Source organism: Mesocricetus auratus, unplaced genomic scaffold (genome assembly GCF_017639785.1).
Source record: "Mesocricetus auratus isolate SY011 unplaced genomic scaffold, BCM_Maur_2.0 contig_11340_pilon_obj, whole genome shotgun sequence".
Classification (NCBI taxonomy): Eukaryota; Metazoa; Chordata; class Mammalia; order Rodentia; family Cricetidae; genus Mesocricetus; species Mesocricetus auratus.
The window spans coordinates 3,103-19,483 of NW_024429300.1; the positions used below are offsets into that span (position 1 = coordinate 3,103).

At 52.0% G+C, this 16,381-nt stretch overlaps 1 protein-coding gene across 1 annotated transcript in view; it reads right to left on the bottom strand.

Annotated features, from left to right (window-relative positions):
• Positions 1-231: 231 nt before the first annotated feature.
• LOC121137946 (laminin subunit gamma-3-like) overlaps positions 232-16,381 on the bottom strand; it is a 49,070-nt gene continuing 32,920 nt past the window's right edge. The window contains 7 exon segments of the mRNA XM_040740827.1: positions 232-1,645; positions 5,863-5,962; positions 6,497-6,643; positions 8,049-8,248; positions 10,120-10,222; positions 13,235-13,384; positions 14,555-14,702. Coding sequence (XP_040596761.1) covers positions 1,401-1,645; positions 5,863-5,962; positions 6,497-6,643; positions 8,049-8,248; positions 10,120-10,222; positions 13,235-13,384; positions 14,555-14,702 — 1,093 coding nt within the window. The 3' untranslated portion in view covers positions 232-1,400.

Sequence of the window (16,381 nt, forward strand, 5' to 3'; positions counted from 1 at the left end):
AGTCCCCTGCATCTGAAAGGAAAGGGGATGGTAATATGACCCCTGCAAAGCCTGTCATGACAGATCCTGGCATGGCATGAGTCCAGTTCTGCTAACTTCCTTCCCACATGTTGGGATCACCAATATAGGCTCCACCTGCTTGCAGGGCCAACCACAAAGAGGTGCTCCATGCATACCCACAGCAGGCCCTGGCTGCCCACCAGCAGTGCCCATCAAAGACACACACCTGGCTCAGAAAAGGGTCCTTTATTTCCTCATAATCAGAATCAGTCCACATCACCATCAGTTCCTCTGGGACCTGGGGAAGGGACAGGGCTTGTAAAGGCGGCTGTTACCCTAGAGCTTAGACCCTGTTGTGTTCTACAAGAAGGCCCAGAAAAAGAGGGGGGACATCAGGAAGAAATGCCATGGATTCCTGGGCAGAGGCAGCCATGGGCAGCAGGCCTAGAATGACAGCCAGGCTTCCACACCCCTGTGGCATCCTTCATGGCAGGTGGAGCCACAGCACCGGTTTGAGAAGTGCCAATCAAAGGCTAACCAGGTCAGCAGAGCACAAAGGGCTGTTCCTAGTGACTACTTGAGGACTCATGACCCAGACCCTGAAGAGCCTGGTTCTTCAGGTAGATCAGGAGATGGAGGGGCATGGGTCTGGGTAGAGACTTCCTTCAGTGAGTAGGCTGCAGATCCAGACCCATGGGAAGAAGAGTCCACAAAAGACCATGACATCTGTGTCTTGCCCTGTGGGCCTTTCAGGCCACACGATGGCCCTGGATGTCACTTCTGAGAATCCTGTTAGTCTTGGCATTTCTTGATCTGCCTGGCACCTTAGTTCTTAGAGCTGCTGGGTGACCAGTGGGTGATGTGGGGGCATAGTAGACCCATGGCCAGCGCCGTGACCACGGGCATGGGATTTGCCTTCTCAAGATCTCTGTGGATAACCTCTCAGCTTTGGAGGTGCCACCCCTGTTTGAGCTCTGCTCTCTGAAGGGAGGGTTGTAGATATGTCAGGGAATTTCCCATAATGGGATTCATGCAGGATGCAAGCTCATGGCTGCCTCTTGACAGCTCTGTACTGTCATATGTATGCATGCACAGATGGTTCTGCACACACAAGTGCAACACACACACACACACACACACACACACACGAATGAATGCAGCATCTTACTGACACTGGGGACGCATGTGCTGATGCATATCCAGGGAGCACACACGTAGGTCTGCACACAGTGCCACCTGTGGAGTTATGAACACGGATTCACTCCTGCTGCTCACACGGAAGAGGGTCTGGACACACCAGTTAGCGAGTGTGGCCGTTCACATGAACTCACAGCAGGCAGACCTGGGACACCTATGGGGAGCGGGCAGGAGACAGCAAGGTGGGGAGGGCATGCCAGGGGCTAGCTGGCACACTGCTCTGGCAGGCTGCTCAGAATGGTCTCCAAGTTGTGCTTGTCAGCGCGGATCTCAGCAAGGTCGTTCTCAAAGCTCTGGATCTGCAGCTCCTGCCGTGCAGACTCTTGCTCCAACTGCCTCAGCTTGCGATGCAGGGTTCCATGTGAACCCAGTTGCAGCCTCAGGCTTTCTAGTGCCCTTTGGGTCTCGTTCAGGATCTGAGAAGGAGCCTGGTGGGTATCCAGGGACCCTGTGGGGGAGCACAGGCAGAGTCAGCAGAGGCCAGCTCCCTACAGGTCAGACACCCAGAACCTGGTCAGGCCACCACCTACTGGGGAAAAGGGGCTAAGAAGGGATGCAGAAGGGGTTAAAGGCCTGGGTGTCCAACCCATGGAGCTCACACGCAGAGTTGAGAGTAGGTGTTACTCTTGCAGAGGACCCAGGTTCAGTTCCCAGCACCCACATGGCAGCTCATAGCCATCTGTAATCCCAGTGCCAGGGGATATCACACTCTCTTCTGGCCTCAGTGGGCACTCATGTACATGGCGCATTTATACACAGGCAAAACACTCATATGTAATATAAAAAATCTTTGAACAAGGTCTCAGTGATTTTTTTGTTGTTCTTTTTAATCATGGCTGTCCTGTAACTTGCTACGTAGAGCAGGCTGACTTGGAATCACTAGAGATCTTCCTGCCTCTGCCTCCTGAGCGCTGAGATTAAAGAAGTGTACCACCACGTCTGGTTGGGCTTTTAGTTAATATTTATTTATTTATTTATTTTAGGTTTTTTTCAAGACATGGTTTCTCTGTGTAGCCCTGGCTGTCCTGGAACTCACTCTATAGACCAAGCTAGCCTCCCACTCACAGAGATTCACCTGCCTCTATCTCCCGAGTGCTAGGAGTAAAGCCATACATCACTATACATGGTGGTTTCTTTTTAATTCTTAATAATCTAGTTATATTTTATTTGCTGTTGTTCCCTCCCTCCATAACGGGGCCAGGACTGGAACTCAGGTCATCAGGCTCGGCAGCAGGCATCTTTATCCACTAAGCCATTTCCTAGCCCATTAAAATTTTTTTAAGGCGTACGAAACCTGTTTCCTCATTTACAAAACTGTGGGAGAGAAGTCCCAGGATCTATGCTGGCTCTAATGTCAGCACACATCTGGGTATCCAGATTGAGACGGGCCAGGGCCGCATGCGGCAGGAAGGGCAGCAGGATCCAGGGCCACACATGAATTCCTCCCACTTAGTAGGAATGAGCCTCTCTAAGAGACGAGGAGTGGGGCTAGGTGCTCACACAGGAATGCAGTGTGGTGATGGTAGCATGGAGTCCAAGGTCCCCTTGTCACCTTGTCATCAAGTGTGATGTTCAACAGAAAAATGGGCTCAACTGGGTGGGAGGGTGACAGGGCAGAAATCAGTCCCAAGTGATTTCTTTTTGTTTGCTCCTTTGTTATTGGTTTCTTTTTTTTTTTTTTTTTTGTAGTTTTTCAAGATAGGGTTTCTCTGCGGCTTTGGAGGCTGTCCTGGAACTAGCTATTGTAGACCAGGCTGGCCTCGAACTCACCTGCCTCTGCCTCCCGAGTGCTGGGATTAAAGGCATGCACCACCAATGCCAGGCGTTACTGGTTTCTTTGAGGCAGGGTTTCTCTGTGTAGCCCTGCCTGTCCTGGAACATCCTCTGCAGACCAGGTTGATCTCGAACTTACAGAGATCCTCCTGCCTCTGACCCCTGAATGCTAAAGGCGTACATCACCACTGTCTGGCCTCGAGTGGTTTCCAATCCTTCCAGGTTCTTCTGAACTTCCCAAGCAAAGAATGCTGGGTCTGAGGGCACAAAGGGGCAAAGGAGGGCTGCTTTACAGATACAAAGTGCCTCTTAAAATGCTCATGGGTTGAAAGCTTGGTCCCCAGCTGAAGGATCCCACCATCAGGAGGAGATTGGATCATGGAAACCCTTACATCATCAGTGGATTTATCCATTGATGGAACCCTGGCTTCCTGAGGTGGCAGCCTTTAGGGACTGCATCATTTAAATTTTTATGTTTATTCATTGTGTGTGTGTGTGTGTGTGTGTGTGTGTGTGTGTGTGTGTGTGTGTGTGATGGCACTTGCATATGGGAGAGACAAGACAAGAGGATCTCTGAAACTGGAACCTCATATGATGTGTGCTGACATTAGAGCCAGCATAGCCAACTAGCCTAGCCAAATCGATGAGCTCCAGGTTCAGGGAGACCCTATCTCAAAATATGAGGTAGAGGGTCATTCACAGAGACTAATGACCTGAGTTCAGTCCCACATTGTGGAAGGGACGAGCTGACCTCCATCTACTTGCTGTGACAAGCACACGTGCAAACACAAAATAAATGAGCAAAGGAAATAAATGTAGGCTAGGCACAGCAGTCCATGCTTTTAATCCAGTGCCTGAGAACCAGAGGCAGGCTGATCTCTGTGCGCTGGAGGCCACTCTGGTCTGCACAGTGACACATGCCTTTAGTGCCAGTACTGGGGAGCAGAGAGAGATGGATCAAGGCCACAGAAAGGAGGCAGGCACAGGGAAGGGTGATGGGGAGTCAGTGTCTAATGGGCCACTTCTCTTTGGACAATCAAGAAAGTCCTGGAGATAGATGGTGATGATGGGGACACAACAATGTGATTGCTTAATGACAGAGGCCCAGGCTCTGGGGACTGGGTCTCCATTCTGTGGCATGAGGAGGTGGTGGTGGACCCCTTCGCAGGTGGGGACTGGTGGAACGAAGCTAGGTCACCAGGAATGTGCCCTGGGGGATATTAGCACTTCTGCTCCTTCCTGACCATGGTGACCAGGCCTCTGCCACTGTGTGCTACTGCCAGGAAGCACCGAGCTGCCAAAGCCTCAAAGTCAATGGACTCAAACCCAAAGCCAAAGCAAACCTTTATCTCCTCCTCTCCCTGCATCCTCTCTTGCAGTGCCACGGATGGACCCCAGGACTTAGTGCCTGCTACATGGGCATTCTAACACTGAGCCGCATTCCTGACTCATGTCTTTGCGGCTCTTAAGTTAATTGCCTCCGGAAGTTCATCACAGCAGCAGGGGGCTGACCGACACAGTTGTCAAACACGTACTTAGCCGGGCAGTGGTGGCTCACGCCTTTGATCCCAGCACTCAGGAGGCAGAGGCAGGCGGATCTCTGTGAGTTCAAGGCCAGCCTGGTCTACAGAGCAAGTTTCAGGACAGCCAGGGCTGTTACATAAACAAACAAAAGAAGAAAGAAAGAAAAAGGCAAAAACACAACAAGAAAGTATACTGCTAAAATGTACATATTTAATGTCAAAAAGTACATTTTATGTCGTGTATATCCAAGCATAGTTTTTAAAAATAAATGCTGGCTGGGTGTTGGTGGCACACGCCTTTAATCCCAGCACTCAGGAAGCAGAGGCAGGTGAATCTCTGTGAGTTCAGGCCAGCCTGGTCTAAGAGCTAGTTCCAGGACAGCCTCCAAAACAATACAGAGAAACCCTGTCTTGAAAAACAAACAAACAAAAAAAATGCTGTTAATTTCAGCCCAACCTCTCTGACCACTGTCCTGGCCATCCAAGCCAGTGGCTACCACCAGCTCTTCATCCATAGGGAACAATGTAAGTCCTTTTTACTAAAGCCTGTCCAGAGCTTTCCTTTCCTTCTCTTATTTTATTTTTAAGTGTGTCTGTCTATGTGACTGTATGGGGTTGCCCACAGAGGACAGAGAGGATGTTGGACCCCCAGAGCTGGAGTTACAGGATGTTGTGAACTGCTGACATGGGTTCTGGGACTGAACTCGGATCCTCTAGACGAGCAGGTCGCTGTGTTTTAACAGCTGAGCCTGCTCTTCTCCCCACAATCTTTCTTCTTTGAGGCATCACTATGTACCCAGCACTGACCTAGAACCTGATCCTGTCCTTCTGCCTCAGCCTCCCAAGGCCTAGGCTGATGACGTGCGCTGTCCCACCCGGCTTCCTGTGGACTTTTGCCTCCTTCCTGTGAACCAGTGTCTGCTGACTGCTCTAAGTCACCCGCTTTCAGTCTTGTTTCATGGGTGGGCAAGCCAGCTCAGAGGTTGGGTAGCATGTCCAAAGCTCCACCACCCAGGAAGGGACAGAGGAATCAAGCCCTATTCACCAATGTGCCCCCTCGCTTTTCTGTCATTCTGTCTATTCCCTAACGGCTAGCTCGGCCATCAGGGACCCAAGGGTGTCCGTAACATAGTGAGTTTTCTGTTTTCCCCACCCCGCCGCACACTCACCAGACTAGAGGAAGCAGACCCTGTCCCTTGTGCCCCTGGAGACACAGTGAAGTCAATCCCAGTCACCCACCCTGCCCTACAGGGGGCCTTCGTGGCTACTAACCCTGTGAGGGGGACAGGCTGAAGGGAGCTGTGGGTTTCAGGACAGGGAGCAAGCGTCCTATGACTGCCCCCAGGGACCTGCCTTGGGATCTCCTTACCCAGCTTGGTGAGCAGCTCTGACAGGACCTTGATGTCCTTCACCAAAGACCCTCGAGAGTCTTGAATCTGGCGCTCCATCATGCTCAGCCCAGAGGCCACCTTGACCAGAAAGAACATCTTAGTGGCTCCCTGGAGTGGCTGGGAGTTCTGGCTAGTTTTATGTCGACTTAAAACAAGCTAAAGTCATCTGAGGGGAGGGAGCCTTAACGGAGAATATGCTTCCATAAGGCTGGGCCATAGGCAAGACTGTAGGGCATTTGGGGTGGGGGGTGAGACAGGGTTTCTCTGTATTGTTTTGGGCATTTTCTTAGTTAGCGATTGATGTGAGGGACCCAGGCATGGTGAGTGGTGACACCCCTGTTTGCTATGAGAAAGCAGACTGAGGAAATCGCGAGGAGCAGGCCAGGAAGCAGCCCTCCTCCACGGTCTCTGCATCGGCTCCTGCTTCTGAGTTCCCACCTGTTTGGGTTCCTACCCTGACTTCTGTCAGTGATGGACTGTTATCTGGAAATACATGTGGAATAAATCCTTTCCTTCCCAGGTTGCTCTTGGTCATGGAATTTCGTCACAGCAATGGGAACCCTGAGTGAGACCCTGGGCATAGGGGATGGCGTGGGGGCTGGGCACACCCACCTGCTTAGCCTCCTCCAGGTCCTGTTTGCGAGCTTCTGAGGTTAATAGTAGCCGAGAAACCTGGCGGAGTGTGGCCTGGGTCTGGCTGGCGAGTCCCCTGGCACGACGGTGGCTCTGCTTCCCCTCCCTCAGCAAAGCTCTGGCCAACTGCAGGACAGCAGCAGGGGAGGAAAGAATAAGCCCCTTGGGGAAGAAGAGCTTTGTCCTCCGGTTTTCCTCTTCAGGACGGAAGTTGGGACCCAGAGGCTCACATGTCAGGTAAGCACTCTACGATTGACCCACCTGTCATGGCCAGTTCTTATATTTTGAAATAGGGGTTTACTAAGCTACCCAGGAGAGCCTTGGATTTGTGATCCTCTTGCTTCAGCCTTCAAAGTAGCTGGGATATAGGCTTATGCCACCAGTTCCTATGACATGCGGCCAAGCAGTCAACTTCATAACCTAGGACATCCACTCACACAACCTAGAACATCCACTCACACAACCTAGAACATCCACTCACACAACCTAGAACACCCACTCACACAACCTAGAACACCCACTCACACAACCTAGAACATTCACTCATTCATTCATTCCCACAATCAGTAGGCATGTACTAGAGACAGGGTGTTTTTAGTTCAAGTTTCTGCAAATTGCTCATTTCTCCTTAGTGGGGAAATTCCACCTATTTTTATATATGGGGAAACAGAGTTGGGGGGGGAGAAGTAGCTGCCCAAAGTCTGAGCAATGGAACAAGAAGCTGCATCTGAAATTCCTAGTTTCAGGCCAGTCCTTCAGAAATTTAGGCACCCACGAGGAGCGGTCTCTTAGGTATAAGCATTTGATCTGAGGAACACAGAGACAGACAGACAGACAGACAGACACACACACACACAGAGAGAGAGAGAGAGAGAGAGAGAGAGAGAGAGAGAGAGAGAGAGAGAGAGCACAGTTAGAATTTGGCCCCCGATAAAGAAAGCCAGAGGGACAGGAAATGTGACTCAGTTAGACGTGTTTGCCTCAGTGCATGAGTTTGACCTTTAGTAGCGGATAGACTGGGGTGGCGGAAGTGGAGGCAGAAGAATTAGAAATCCAAGGTCACCCTCAGCTAGACGGTGATTTCAAGGCTAGCAGTGGACCTGGGTTCAGTTCCCAGCACCTACACAGTGGCTCACAGTCAGGGGATCCTTCTCACTTCTGCCCATACCAGGCATGCACATAGTACACATACATATATGCAGGTAAAACATTGTACACATAAAACAACTTAAAATTATATAAAAAGGTAAATAAGATGAAATAAAAAAAATCCAGCAACAACAAAGAAAAACCTAGAAGTTTAGACAACATCCCACTGGGCCCAGGTGTGAGTCCTGGTCATACGACTTAACCCTTGAACTGGGCTCGGCCTAGAGTCTTCACATGCTCACAGGCCCCCCAGGGACTCCTTTTCCTTGAGGAGTCAGTGAGGTCACCCACACGAGTGCCCGAGCTGAGAGCCAGGACCCACAGCAGTCAGCATGGAGGGCGAGAAAGCGGCTGTCAATGGGGCTGTTGGCCCGAGCCTGACCTTGACGTTGTCCTTGGACATCAGTTCTGCTTCTTTGCTTTTCTTCTTGGCGCTGGAGGAGAGAGCTGCAGCATTTCCCAGCATCCTCTCTGCCTGCCTGGTCTTCCTCTTCGAGTCCTCCAGGAACCTGGCCCTGATGCTGCCTGTTCTCCTTCTCAGCACTGCCTGCTCCTTGGGCAGGGGAAACCTCTGCTTCATTCCTGCAAAGCAGCCAAGGCTGAGGCAGGGGGAACACACACTGGGGAGCCTGCCAGGTGGTGACTGGGCTTGACCAGCCCCGGGATTTTGGACAATGGAGGCAGAGGTTGGAGACACAGGAGATCTGTGTGTCCCCTTCTCAAGGCAACCCCAGGGAATAACAAGAGGAAGGAGACACTGCCCTCAGCAAATGCGAAGACACATCTGCTCTGATGCTGTCTCTATTGTGATCTCTGTGAAGGTCCTATCACACGGTGGTCACAGTCTCTGGACTGCACTGGGAAAGGACGGAAAGGGCCTGGGCTTGAGGTTCCAAGTTAATCTCTTGGGTTGTGGAGCAGAGTCAGGGACAAATTTCCACCCAGCACATGCAAAGCCTTGTACAAGGAGAAGGTGACACCTGGGAGGCCATGTGCATCTCGGTGAAGAGAAGGAATCTGAGGGCACTGAGTCATGAGACAGGCAGGGGAGGCTTACAGCCCGCCCTCCACAGTTCTGATGCCCCCTAAAATAGCACAGGACATTCCGGAACACACTCTCCTAAATGCGTTGTATAAGCGTGCACACAGCCACACCCTTTTCATAGAAGGCCCCAAAGAATGAGCAACCAGGACTCCAGGCCCCAAGGAGACTAGAAAACATGCCCCGCCCCAACACCACTGAGCCAGTATCTCCAGTCTGCCACAGGGACAAGGATGGAGAGAAGATGCTAGGTGGAGTGCACAAAGAACCACAAAGGCTTCTCTCTGGCTCCAAGAGGGCGGACCTTGAGGCAGAGAGACAGGTGCTCAGCTCCCACTCAAGGGTGGGTGAATGATGGAGTTTCTCAGTCTGCTCACCTGTGAAACAAGCCTCTTGGATTCCCCCTTCCCGCCCTTCCCGCCCTCCCTCCCCCTCCCTCCCCCTCCTTTCCTTCCTCCCTTCCTCCTCCCTTCCTTCCCTCCTTCCTTCTTTCTTTCTTGACACAGGGTTTCTCTGTGTAGCCCTGGCTGTTCTAGAACTTGCTCTATAGACCAGGCTGGCCTTGAACTTGGAGATCTACCCGTCTCTGCCTCCCGAGTGCTGGGATTAAAGGCCTAAGACACGACACTCAGCATAACTTCAGTTTTCTTAAAGTTTCAGAAGTTTGAGCAGTCATCAAAGCTGGCCCACTCTAAACAGAACCTTTATAACACATAGCTCAAGCTGCCTTAGAAGTTACTATGGTAGCCCAGGCTGGCCTCAGACTAGAGAGGTCCTCTCTCACCTCAGCTTGTCTACTGCTAGGAATACATGTGTGATCCACCATCCAGCCATTTGGGGCTTTTGTTTTTTGTTTTTGTTTTGTTTTTTATTATTTTAGTTTTGAGCAGGGTCTCGTGTATCTCAGGGTAGTCTCAAACTCACTATGTAGCCAAGGATGAATTTGAGCTTCTGATCCTCCCTCGTGTGGAGATCACGGGTGTGCACCCCGTGCCTGGTTTACTTGGTGCTGGGGGGTCTAACACAGGACCTTATGCACCCCCAGCAAGCATCCTACCAGCTGACTCGCACTCTCAGCCCTGGTTTGCTTTCCACCTGTGCTGAAGATGGGACCTGGAGCCCTGCACACTTTAGACAGCTCGCTCCCCTGAGCCACACCCCTGCCTGTGACAACAGATTATTTTCTGAGTTCCTGAGGATCTCTGTGCTTGGGCTGACAATGCTGGGAGCTAACCCGTGTGGTCACAGGGGCCAGTACCCAGTGAGTGGCATGTGAGGCGGGAAGTCTTGGGATTCAGCAGAAGGACTGGTCTACCTGGCGCCGTTCCCTATAGCCAGGCATCCCTGGCCGAGGCAAATTGGCTGGCAGAGCCTTGTACAGAGCCTCGGGCTCAGCAGGACACACACGTACCCTCGAGGTCAGCGAGCAGAGTCTTGGCTCCTACGACGGTCAGCGTGGCAGCTTGGACAGCTGACAAAGCTTGTGTCAGGGAAGCTTCGGTCTTGTTGCGTAGCTGTGAGGAGAAGAAAGGCAGGGGCTGCCTGGAGGCAGGTCAACCAGCCCCAGATGGACAGGCTAGGCCCCAAACCTCAGAGTGACCCCAACTGGAAATTATCCTGATCTGCTTATATGGATGCCAAGCCCCAGATCAATCTCAAGAAAAACCTCATCTTCAGAAGCCTGGAGGACGACCAGAAAACCAGAGCCAAAGACAACCACACACTTCAATCCCTAATGTGACGTCAGCTTCTCCTAACAGAATAGCCATCGTTCCCCACGGCCACCAGAGGTGACTACACAGTAAAGAACTCAGGCTTGGTTGGGCAAGAGAAGACACAAAGAATGTAAGAGTCACAGGAAGCTGTCTTCATGGCATGGCATGAACCTTGAATTCTTGTACTCAGGGCAGCTGTGGCTACCTGCATAAGATCTGCATGTTTTAGGGCAGCTGCACAAGGTCCAGCTCTTCCCTATGGATTTATACCTAGCTAATGGAGGAAGGAGACATTTTCTTCAGTAGCGTAGATACTGCTGTGGTACCCGCATGTGTGGTAATTTGAATGAGAATGTCCCCCATGGGCTTATATATCTGAATGCCTGGTCCCCAGCTGGTGGAATGGTTTCAGAAGGATTAGGAGGTGTGGCCTTATTGGAGGAGGTGTATTACTGGTGTGAACTTTGAGGTTTCAAAAAGCCCATGATAGGCCCACTCTTGCCCTCTCTGCTTCCAGCCTGCGGGTCAGGATGTAATCTCTCAGCTACTTCTCTAACACGGTGCCTGCCTGCCAGCAATCTCCCTGCCGTGGTGGTAATGAACTCACCCTCAAAACTGTAAGCCAGCCCCAACGAAATGCTTTCCTTTATAAGTTGCTTGCCCTGATCGTGTGCCTCTTCATAGTAATAGAGCAGTGACCAAGACAGAAGTCATGCTCTGTGAATAAGTTCTTACCCATGCGACTGTAAGCAACCCCAGTGAAACGCACTGCTTACAAAAAAGACACAAAAGTAGGTTGTAAGCTAACTAGGTAAGGCAGGAGCGGGTAACATGGGAAATATGATTGAAATAATCATGTCACATGCAGGAAGTTGCCATAGTGAAACACCTACTACGTGTAAAAGTTTTCTTGAGGAAAGAATTTGGGCTGGCTAGATGTCTCAGCGGGTAAAGGCATTTGTCTCCAAGCCTGGAGATCTGGATTCAGTCCCTGGGTAGAAGGGAAAGAACAGGCTTCCACGGTTGTCCTCTGAATCCCGTACTCACGTTGCAGTAAACGTGTGCCCCCACCCGTGCACAGACACAAAAAGTAAATAGCGTATAATCAAAATTAAAAGGGAACTTGGTTCCTGCGTATGTCCGGGTTAAAGAGCACAGGGCCTGTAACATGGCTCAGTGGGTTAGAGGTGTTTGCTGCCAGGGCTGGCAAACCAGAGTTCGATCCTCGGGACCCACATGTCAGAAAAAAAGGGAAGAACTCAGAAAGTTGTCCTCTGACAGCCACGGGCGCTCCATGGCGTGGGCTCCATGGTGTGCGCTTTCACACACGCAGAGACTGAGCGGAAGTGTGTTCAGGGCCTCAGGAGAAGCAGAGACGCTGCCTAAGGCTGCCGGCTCCCGGGGTTACTTCAGGAGCAATGAAATGTTCCAGATCCAGAGAGGAGGGGTTGAACAGCAAGGTGAATGTGCTCCATGTCACTGGAACCTGGCAAATTGTCCCTTGAGGTGGGAGTATGCTTTCATTTCCATACTCTAAAGTGTGTTTGTGCAGCTCAAGTGTAAGGCTTTGTGTGGGAGGAGGGGCATAAGCCTGGGTGGCCGGACACTTAGAGCAAGCTTTATGCTCCATTGTGTTTCCTTGGCATATATAAATATTTATTTAACTTGCTGCTGTTGGAAGTTCCAAAGTGGATACTCAGTAATAAAATGCTTGAGGCTGAAAAAAAAATGGTTTCTCATATGATTTGCTACAAATAAACAGCACAGACTTGAAGGACCAGGGAAGCCTGGTTTTGCTCCTGAGGCTGGGGAGCAAGGGCGGAGGAGGCCGGGCTCTGAGGGTTGTGGAGAGCAGAGCATCTGCAGGTGGGGGTCCTGGCCTTCACAGGACTCTGCTCCCAGGAGGGCTGTGGAGGCTGTCTCCTTTCCTGGCTTCCTCACCCTAGATGCGAGTGTGGATCAGGTCTGAGGACACTACGCAGGGTGCTCAACGCAGCAAGGCTCGCCTAGGTACATGCCAGGCCCTCCGATCCTTGGGTACATCCTTTCTCCTCAAAGATATTTCCTTGTCTCCTGGGTTTGTGTGGAAGCCGAGGGGCCTCTGGGGAAGCCATTACCACCACTGTAGGAGTTGGGAGTCAGGTCAGTGGGCTGGGTCCCTGGGTGGTGGTGTCATGTTGTTCTCCTGAGTTTGGTACCTTCCCTGTGGCTGGCTAAAACACCAACATGAAATGACCCTGTGGGAAGGTTGTGAAAGCTTTGGGTGCTGTCCATAGAACCTCCCCATAAACCTGCAATTAGCCCCCAAGAAAAATGCACAGTTATTTCTAAATGAGTCTTCTATATGTTAGCAGGCTGGTCCTAGTGAAACGGTCATTCTAGGACTTCCTGATTTAGTGCTATCTCCCTGGACTGAGCACCAGGCTCTGTGACTTAACACTGAGTTCCATGGGCTGCTCAGAGTGGGTGCCTCTGAGCATGGGGTATCTGAGGGCAGAAGGGAGGGAGAGACACAAGAGCCATTCAGTTGTGACTGACCCCAAGAGAGGGTGCATGGATACGGCTTCTATCATCCACCTGCCTGCCTGCCTGTCTGTCCGTCCTCTCTCCCTGAACCCCTATACTCTTTTCTAAGCAAGCAGGCTTCCCTTCCTTTGGCCTGGCGCCTTTAAAGCTCTCAGGCATTTTGAGGGAGGCATGAGAGACTTGCAAGTGTTTTGTAAGTATTATTTTCCATCTTTGCACCCCAACATATCCCGGGTTTCCTTGGGGGAAGCCCCTCCCTCTTCCAGGTCTCAGATCGAAACTGACCTGCGTGAAGGGCTCCATCTTCTTCAGGGCTGCCCCAGCCTCCACCTGCAGGGCTCCTACAGCCTGGACTGCCTGGCGCTCCTTCCGAGCCAGCCTCTGCTCCAGGGCCTTCACTTTCCTGTCCAGATTTCTGGCTTGGGAGTTCTGAGGCTGCAAGGAGATTGTGGGCTCAGGTAGGGCTGAGAACCAGATCCTCTGTCCAGGGAAAAGTGCTGAGGACCAGCCTGTGCCCTGCTGTGCTGAGGGCCAGTCTGTGCTCTACTTTGCTGAGGGCCAGCTTGTGCCCTGCTGTGCTGAGGGCCAGTCTGTGCCCTGCTGTGCTGAGGACCAGCCTGTGCCCTGCTGCACCGAGGGTCAGCCTGTTGCTACTAACCCAGAACTGGAACTTTAGCCCTGGTCCCGGGGTGCTTTCTGCTGTCCCAGGAACTTCAGATACTTCAGGGGCAGGGCAGTGGCAGAAGAAGGAGGGGTTGCAGAGACACCAGGCTGGGGGAACCTGTCACTGGAGGCTCAGACCGCATCCCCACCAACTTCTAGCTCTGCAGCTCTGGTCAACTCCAGCTAATTGTTCCGACCCACAGGTATGACTGTCTTTCTTCCTTGCAAGGTGAGGTTCTACCTCCCCAGATCCACAGTCCTTCCTCCACCTGAACCTTGACCAATGTGCTTCAGATGTTAGAAAGGTATGATCCGGAGCCCTCGTCCGTATCTGAGGAGAGCAGGAGAAGCTACGAGGCAGTAGCCGCAGGCAGCCTGCGTCCCAAATGCATGTGGATAGCTTTCTGATTTCAGTTTTCTTGATGTGGGGGGTGGAACCCAGGGCCTTGAGCATGGCTGACACATGCTCTCTCTGTGAGCTGCACGAAGAGCCAGCTTAGCGCCCCGGTGAAGCTGGGTCTCTGAGGCTGGAGCTCTCAGGGTTGCCCAATAGACAAGACGGGAAAGGATGTGAGACCTGACGAGGGTTGAATGAAGGACTCCCTAGATCCCCTCCAGCTCCCACCTATAAAATTAAGCTAGAGGAGGCTGATTCTGCAGGACAGAGGGTCACAGGTGGCTGAAACTCAGGGAGGGAAGCCCTTGGTCAAGGTCACTGTTGGCGTAGGGACCGGGACGTGAATCACCCCCATCCCTCTGATGTCCTTGCTCATGTCGCGGTTCCTGCCTTGTAGTGGAAGATTGGATGAGCACTGCCTGTTTCAGTAGGCCACTTCCCAGTTAACAAGAAGCCCTGCCCGCCTCTGCCTGGCTCTCTGACTTCTCCATAATCTAGAACCTTCATTGCCACCCCACGAGGAGCTCCAGGGATGCCGTACTGACCATTGCTCCAGGGGTGCCCAGCGACAACAGACGTGGGGCAGCATCACCAATGACTTGCTTTACAGTGGTCAGCGCCCTCTCAGCTTTGGGCAGCACCTCTGCCACAGCTGTGCCCAGGGTAGTCTGCGCTGCCTGCACCTCCTGGTACCTGGGAGGAGAGAGATCAGGATGGGCCACAGAACAGGTGTTGGACACCCCTCTCCATCTCTGTCAAAGCTGCTAGCTGGAGATGTTAACCTGCAAAACCCTCTCCCAACTCCTGGCAGGTGCAGGTCAGGACCTAGCAGCCGGCCTGAGAAAATGGCTGTATCTTCAGCTTTCAGGCTCTGTGTGTGTGTGTGTGTGTGTGTGTGTGTGTGTGTGTGTGTGTGTGTGTGTGTGTGTTTGCTTGCCTGTGATGTCCAGGGAAGCAAGAAGCATTAGATCCCCTGGAGCTAGAGTTGCAGGCAGTTGTGATCCACCTGATGTGGGTGCTGGGAACTGAACTCGGGTTCTCTACAAGAGCACTAAGTTGACAGCTGAGCCGTCTCTCCAATCTCTGAAGCTTTCAAATGAGCAGAGTCATTATCTCCTTATTCAGTTTGGGCTCGCCACTCAGTCCAGGCCCCAGGCTACTGTGCACCTGAGAGTCACACATTGTGTAGACCCCTGTGTCCTCTTGGAAAGCTGCAGAGGAAGCTCCCTGGGATGGCAGGACAGCTGCCTGGGCTGTGATGTTGACTGGCCATGTCCTTGCTGCTGACCTGTGGCGTATGATCCTGTCTGCATGTGAAATAACCCCGTGAGCTCATGTGTTTGAACACTTAATCCCCAGGTAGTGGCATTGGGAACTTTGTGGAACCTCTATTAGAACCTTGCTTGAGGAAGTGTGTCACTCAAGGGAGGGCCTTGGGGCTTTACAGCCTGACTCGCTTCCTGTTCACTCTCTGCTTCTTGGCTGTAGATGCAACGTGACCCACTTCCTGTTCCTGCCCCCACGCCCCTCATGAAGCCATGTTGTGAGTGGCCCAACAGAGATGAAGATATTCTGAGCCTGTCATGTCCCTCACTTAATTATCAGATTACTGAAACTGTGGACCCCAGGAATAAGAATTCCCTCAGGAGTCCAGTGCTTGGATCGGGGAGCGCCTACCGCCCAGACCAGCCAGAGGGGAAAGCCAAAACCTGAGAGCCATGCAGAGGGGAGAGCCTACTGTCCAAACCATGCAGAGAGGAGAGCCTACTGTCCAAACCATGCAGAGAGGAGAGCCTACTGTCCAAACCATGCAGAGAGGAGAGCCTACTGTCCAAACCATGCAGAGAGGAGAGCCTACTGTCCAAACCATGCAGAGGGGAGAGCCTACTGTCCAAACCATGCAGAGAGGAGAGCCTACTCTCCAAACCATGCAGAGAGGAGAGCCTACTGTCCAAACCATGCAGAGAGGAGAGCCTACTGTCCAAACCATGCAGAGAGGAGAGCCTACTGTCCAAACCATGCAGAGGGGAGAGCCTACTGTCCAAACCATGCAGAGGGGAGAGCCTACTGTCCAAACCATGCAGAGAGGAGAGCCTATAGCCCGAGCCAGCCAGAGGGGGATCTTTTCCCCCAAAAGATCAAAGGACAAGGAAAAAGAGCTACAACAATGATGGGTCTCTGCTTAAACATTAACCTCTCATGAGGACCCAAAGATGGACTGGCAGGGGCAGTGAGGAGTTCCCCACTGGATAGCTTTGTCCCTCTTTCCAGTGTAGCCACATTGATAAATCTCTTTTCTTTTCTGTTTTTCATTATCAATGAAGCCTTTTAATTGGGTTAGCAAGGATAGGAGACTGAACCTGGCTTGTTGG